The following is a 7,306-nucleotide window of genomic DNA, read 5'->3' on the forward strand; positions in this document are numbered from 1 at the left end:
AAAAATAACATTAATTTTTAAAATATTTAAGTCAAAAATGTAAAAAAAAAAATATTCAGGTTGCATATTTTTCCCGTCCCTGCAGTGGTGGATTAAAATGAGGGACATGGACATCATTATTAGTTATCATTTTATCAAGTACAAGTGGAAGATATGGACGGGTCATTTTCATCTCTATGATGAATAACTTTAAAGTTTTCTTATAGTGTATCTTACTTTTTAATTGAAAAAGTAATTTCTTTTTATGAATCATTAAAATATTGTGTAAAATGATTCGTTTGCTTAATGAAGAGGGGTCATACGAGGGTCGTTTGTGTTTGGCGAAGAGAGCAACAAAGTGGAACCTGTCAGATGGGCGTGCATTCCCATTCCATTACATTGCATGCAAACACTGACACAGTGGACACTGAAAAAACGGAGTGAGAAAGCAGAGTGTGGTGAGGGGCCTCAAGATCGTGCCCATCATTTTAACAGAAGCTAGCTACTTTTACTTTACTTAAATCCAAGCTTGAACTGAACTAATAAAGTTCATTATTCAATTATAAAGACATAAATCAATTATTTATTTCTATAAATGATGGACAAGTTGGACCCTTGTTTATTTTGTCAATGCTTTTGTTTTGTAGCTTAAGAGATTAGAATGGGAAAGAAGAGAAGGGTGGTGATGGTGGGGGCGAGGGTGTTCATCCAAAAGCATAGATCAGAGAGAGAGAGAGAGAGAGAAGGAACATTCTGTTGATGGTTGGCCTTTTGTGTTTGTGTAGCTGTGGTGGCTGCCAAAGATGAGGAACACCTCATCTTTTTGAAGGGTTGTTTGCGTGTTATGTGGGGTTGTTCTTTCAGGATATAGTGTTACTCATGCATTGAACTTTGTGTTTCTTGTCGTGGCCACTCCATGTTAGATTCTTCTTACTTGCCAGAGCCAGACACGCATTCAGATTTCAGATCTCTTTGATTAGCTCTCACTCTATTCCTGCCCATTCCACTTTCCTTTCTTCTTATCTGCTTCTTCTTGTATTACTCTCTTTGTCCTCCTATCTGCTTTAGTTTCTCCAATATTTATATTCCCAGAAAGGGAAGAACAATTCAGGGTCTGGTACGTATACTGTGCTTCTGTTCAGATTCATTCCTGTCCCTTCATCATCTTCTTTATCTATTCCCTTTGTTCATTGCAGTTTGCTCCAATATATAAGTGCTCTGAATTTAAAAGAAAATAAAAAAAGTAATTTTTAAAAAATATATATTGCTCCAATAATAATCTGTTCTCTTTGTACTGGGTCTGCTTGATTTTATTTTGTTCATTTTCATTTTTCTTTTGGGTGTATTGTGGATTAAGCAGAACATAAAAAATGTTGAAGATTTCCAATGTCTATGCAGGTTCTCAGAAAAATGTTATTTTTCTTTCCGGCTATAAATATAGTCTTGGAAATTATCTTTCTTTATTTGGATCAGAAACCACTTAATACTTTTCAATTAATGCTTTCCTTCTATTGCTTCGGTGGTTCTTCTCTCAATTCATACGTAGTGTCTTGTGTTGTAGCAGGTGCCTGGCTTTGAAGAGGGACAAAGACACAAAGCTGAAACATAGATAGCAAAGGTTGTTGTTTTGGTCGTGGCAATTGGTTCAGAAACCAGTGAAGGTGCTGCAAGTGGTGTGTAAATAAGTTATTGGTAAAAAAAACAAAGAAGAAAAGGAAGCAAATATCTATATTCAGAAACATAAATTTAAACAAGGTTTGGCGGTGGTCTCAGTTTTGACCAAGTGGGGTTTCTCTGATTCTGTCTTTGAGAAATTATAAATATGTTTGAGATAATCTGTTTCTGTTGGCAATGTCTCCTAACATGACCATTCTTTGCTGGGGTCCTTTGACTATGTTACCATTTTAGTAAGTAACCTGATCTTCGAAACCTCCCATTTCAAGTGAGCAAAAGAGAAACATAAAAAATGTTAATAAACTATCTTGGCACATTTAATGGCCCTCGATTTGAGGAAAATATTCGATCTTAATAGGAAATATACCATATTTCTATTTGATCTTCCTTTCCTCACTCTGGATTTTAGCAAGTTATTAAATCTAAACTTTGGGTCGGTGGTTTGCCTTTCAGAGTTGGAGACTGTGAGATAGGTGTTTGCAGCTGTAGTAGAAGTGTAGAACCTAAGATTTGTATCAGATAGAGAAAAGGAGCAACATAGTTATTTCCTTAGGCCAAGATGAAGTTCATGAAACTTGGATCTAAGCCAGATTCGTTTCAGAATGATGGTGATAATATCAGGTATGAGATCAGTCTCCTCCACTACTCAGAACCTCACTTCACTTATATATATATATATATATATATGCGAGTTTGTTTCATTTTGTTCTTTTTAGCTCTTGCTCCGGAATATGTATTTTGGGCTTCCCGGAATTTGTTACTTATTAATTTGGTTCCTGGTAATATTTCATTATTTTTGTGTGTTTTTCTCACTACTATGAACAATCAAGTCAATAGGGAATTAAATCACTGCAAGTTTCATGATTTTTGTGTTGTTGGACTTCTCATTTTTTATATACACACTAAAATAGCCAGTTTTGACGGTTTCTTCTAGAGAAAAGCTTGGGCTATGATTTTATCCTGTTAGTAATTCTCAAAATCAGAAACTACCATTTCCTCGCATGAAGATTTTGACATCTAAATTTATGAGGTGTTTGATCTCTGCTTTGCAATTCATGCATATACATCATTCTATTAGATTGTGATTCATTAGCTTAATTAAATTGAAGATAGATATTGAACTCCTCTATCTGCCTTTTTTTTTCCTCTGTGTTTTATATCACTGGAGGATACGCTGCCATCTCTACAATAATTTTCAAAACCTTTTTAAAACTCATGGGAATAATTTTTTTCTCTGGCTAGACAGATTTATCTTTCAGTCAATAGTGTTGGACTATTATGCAGTTCTGGTCAGATGCGGAGTGTTTAGGTTTCAAAATAAAAATCTAATAATCGAGATGTATCATTTTCTAATGAATTCTTGTGTGAAAATATTTTGGAATGATATTAATTATTAATTTAAGAGTTCAATTCATTGCTTCCTTTGTCGTTTAATTGAGAGGCTATACTATATAGTGTTCCTGTCACTTTCTTTCCCATTTTAAAAAAAGAAGTTTTTCTTGAGCATATTCTGATATCAATAAAGGAACAAATCTATATATTCCTAGATAAATAATAATGATAATAATAATAATAATAATAATAGACATGTATAGATTACTATGCAGTTTACCATTTGCATGCTAATTTGACATGGCTGTTCTAGTTAACAGAGTAAATAATAGAAATATGATTAACATAAGCCTGTAAGCTTTTTTGTTGCATAAATGATTTTACACGCATGTGTGTGCGTGTTTAGATATGACCTTGATCTGCATGGTGCACAGAGCCACAGACTCTGTGTGCATGCGTGTGTTTGTGAAGGAACATTCTGATGATGGTTGGCTTTTTGTGTTTGTATAGATTCAGTGACAGCCACTGTAACTTGTAAGAGTTTATAGGAATTTCATTTCTATGTGTATAATAAATCTTGAGAGTTTATAGGAGCTTTTTTCTACAGTGTTATTTGTGGAGCAAACCACTAAAGTCTGAGTACTTTCAACTCCAATAGATAAATCTTATATCTTTTATTGAAATTTCCAACTGGAAGCTTATCTAGAATGACATCAAATTTTCCACCTTTGTAATATTTTCTTTTGGTACATTTTTGTAAACATAATGTATTATATACTCTTTTTACCTATCGCATTCTTACTCTATGTAGGCATTGATATATAGGACGTGCTTGTGTTACCAACTCACTTTTCTATTACTTTTTTACTATATTTGGATAACTACTCTACGCTTTCACCATATTTAATGGACAACAGTAAATCCTTCAGTATTACCAACATGTGCTTTAAGCATTTAGAGAAAATAGACATAATGATCCTTCCGTTGGTAGTTTATATGCACATGCCCGAGGATCTTACATTGAATAATTTGCATGTCACATTTTTATTGTGTTATGTTCAGTAATTTTTTCTTCTTTCTTTGTCTATTCTCCTTGATTTGTTTTGTTCGTTTAAAACTAACATGTGCCAGCATATTTTTGTCAGGTATGTGGCAACTGAATTGGCAACTGACATAGTTATTCACGTTGAAAATGTAAAATTTTATCTCCATAAGGTAAGATTCAATCTGACATTGAGGTGATATTGCAATATGATATATAACTCGTGTATGTCGACTGCTAATTTTTCATGTTAATTAGGGCATCTCTCGATCCCTTTTTTGGAAAGCCTGTAATTCAATTCCTCCTATTAGAGTTCTCAGTTCTGATTATAGAGGTGAAGGATAACCATCTTCATATATTCAGTGAATACTTATTAAAAGGGAGAATATGGAGTCAAATGCTGTTGTAAATTAGTCTAATCCGTTCTTTCCTCTTCAACACCATGGAAATTTTGATTCTTGATGTATTATGAAGACAAGTTCAAGTAGAGCCAGCTTATGTATGTCAGTATGTGATTTCTATTACATGATACATCCATGTTTGCAAGTTTGTTATTGCTTTTTTCTTTCTTGAGAATCTTTTTGTTCAAAAGCTTCGTGAAGTTGGCAAAGGGCAACAAAACAAAGTGGTTATTTCCTCAAAATAATCTATTGCAAACCCACGAATCTTATTATGGACTTCATAGTCTTTTCTACCGCTAATCATGACCCTAAGCTGCTCTATATATGCAGTTTCCTCTCTTGTCAAAAAGTGCCCGCTTCCAAAAGTTGCTTACAAACACAAATGAGGAGAATAATGATGAAGTCCATATCCATGACATTCCTGGTGGACCTGCTGCTTTTGAAATATGTGTCAAGTTCTGTTATGGTATGACAGTCACTCTTAATGCTTACAACGTTGTTGCAGCTCGCTGTGCAGGAGAATATCTTGAGATGTATGAAACTTTTGAGAAAGGAAATCTTATCTACAAGATTGAAGTCTTCCTCAACTCCAGCATTTTTAGGAGTTGGAAAGACTCTATCATTGTTCTTCAAACTACCAAATCTCTTCTTCCATGGTCTGAGGAACTTAAGGTAGTGAGCCATGGCATTGACTCCATAGCCACCAAGGCTTCAATTGATACATCAAAGGTGGAGTGGTCATACACCTATAACAGGAAAAAGCTACCATCTGAAAATGGTAATGATCCTCACTTCAACAATGTGAGGAAACAACAATTGGTTCCAAATGACTGGTGGGTGGAGGATCTTTGTGATCTCCAACTTGATCTCTATGAACGGGTCATAACCACAATTATAACTAAAGGCTATGTTTCTGGTGCTGTAATTGGAGAAGCTCTAAATGCTTATGCCTCAAGAAGGATGCCTGGTTTCAACAAGGGTGTGATCCAAGGAGAAGATATTGTAAAGAGTAGATTATTTTTGGAGACCATAGTCCATCTATTACCCACAGACACAGGCAGCGTCTCTTTCAGTTTCTTGGTGAGGTTATTAAGGGTAGCTATTCTGTCAGAATGTGAAGAGTTGGAGAGATCTGAACTGATGAGGAGAATAGGTCAGTGCCTTGATGAAGCTAAGGTGTCTGATTTATTGATTCGTGCCCCAGCTGGTGAGGCAATTTTTGATGTTGACATTGTGCAAAGGCTAGTTGAAGAGTTTGTTGCCCGTGATCAGGATGTTCAGCCTGATTCTCTGTTGGAAGATGAATTGCAAGAGATAAGAAGTCCTAGGATGGGATCAGATGCTTCTAAGGTTAAGGTGGCAAAACTGGTGGATGGCTATCTTGCTGAGATTGCACGGGATCCCCATTTGCCTCTTTCAAAGTTTGTTAATCTAGCTGAATTGGTTTCAAGCTTTCCAAGAGCATCTCATGATGGCCTATATCGTGCCATTGACATGTATTTAAAGGTAAATTCCTTGTACCTAGTTTCTTGTCAGATCTAAAAATGATATACATCATGGGAAGTACCAGCTGCTCAAATTTCAAACATTTGCTAGTAATAATAATAAATGTAAAGCTGGGGATGTACCAAAATAATAATAATAATAATAATAAATGTATACCTGGGCTTCCAAAATTGGAGAGAGCATGCTGGAAACTCAATTAGTGCATTTCTACATTTAGAGATGTTATCTACCTCGTGTTACCTCCTCAGTAGATATTCCAATAGGCTAATAATAATGAACTCTTAACTGACACTATCTGTTACATACTCATCTCTAAATTTATACGGCGATTTAGTGTGATGAGTTTTCATATAGTCCTGATATAATATACCATATCTTTAAAGCCACCAAATTGGTTATGTCAATATAAACAAATGAAGTGATCTCATTGGTATTAACCACATTTCCAACGCTGACACATATGTCACGCAGGAACATCCTGGAATCAGCAAGAGTGAGAAGAAAAGAATATGCAGGTTGATGAACTGCAGGAAGTTGTCTACAGAGGCTTGTATGCATGCTATACAGAATGAGCGGCTTCCAATGCGTGTCATTGTGCAGGTTCTCTTCTTTGAGCAGCTGAGAGCCACAACACCTTCAGGAGGCAACGCCACACCAGACCATCCTGGCTCCATCAATGCCTTTCTTGGTGGATCACATGGGAGTTCACGGTCTACTGCAACCAACACTGAAGAGGAATGGGATGCTAGGGGAACAATGGAGGACATAAAATCTCTGAAAGGGGAACTTGATACAATAAAATTATCAGGTGGAGGCAGTGGTGCTAGCAGCCGAAACAGCATTGAAAGTGGTAAAGGCAATGCTGAGAAAGTTGCTGCTAGTAAAATGAAAGGTGTTATGCCAAAGAAGATAATCTCTAAGATTTGGTCAAGCAAAGAAAGAAGTGGTGAGCTAACTAGCTCTGATACATCAGAGAGCCCTGCTTCTACTGTTGTAGAGGAAACAAAATCTACCCCTTCTAGAAGTAGGAGGCATTCAGTATCGTAGACCATGTTCTGCAGACATCTGAGCCCCATTCAGTTATTGTATAATCATCTCACTCAAATAGAGCATTAGGAGTTAGAGGATACTGACATCTTCCACCTGATACTTCAATCAGTTCAATGTAATAGAGCAAATGTTGGCATGTGGCTAAAATGAAGCACCAAAAGTATGTGTTAATTGTGGCTTATATCATACCCCTATAGCAACGCAACATCCTGTCAATCATTACTGATCTTAGGTTAGAGGTGAGCATTAGTAGTGAGTGGCCCAGTTTTTTATTATTGGAGACTGGTTTGTTACTGCCAAATTTGTAAGCTTAGTATTAAAG

The 7,306-nt window shown here is 35.9% G+C and overlaps 1 protein-coding gene across 2 annotated transcripts; it reads left to right on the top strand.

Annotated features, from left to right (window-relative positions):
• The first annotated feature begins 672 nt into the window (after positions 1–672).
• Positions 673–7,306, top strand: LOC113858460 (BTB/POZ domain-containing protein NPY4-like). Of its 2 annotated transcripts, XM_027491125.1 has the most exons (6): positions 673–1,096; positions 1,544–1,886; positions 2,107–2,274; positions 4,131–4,200; positions 4,759–5,934; positions 6,406–7,306. In XM_027491125.1, exons 3-6 carry the CDS (start codon positions 2,213–2,215, stop codon positions 6,979–6,981), a joined length of 1,884 nt encoding a protein of 627 aa, XP_027346926.1. In that variant the 5' UTR covers positions 673–1,096; positions 1,544–1,886; positions 2,107–2,212; the 3' UTR covers positions 6,982–7,306. The 2 variants fall into 2 exon arrangements, with proteins under 2 accessions (XP_027346926.1, XP_027346927.1); XM_027491126.1 differs by lacking the exon at positions 673–1,096 and having other exon boundaries at positions 1,715–1,734.

Source organism: Abrus precatorius, unplaced genomic scaffold, assembly GCF_003935025.1.
Source record: "Abrus precatorius isolate BTA unplaced genomic scaffold, Abrus_2018 Scaffold2, whole genome shotgun sequence".
NCBI classification, from domain to species: domain Eukaryota; kingdom Viridiplantae; phylum Streptophyta; class Magnoliopsida; order Fabales; family Fabaceae; genus Abrus; species Abrus precatorius.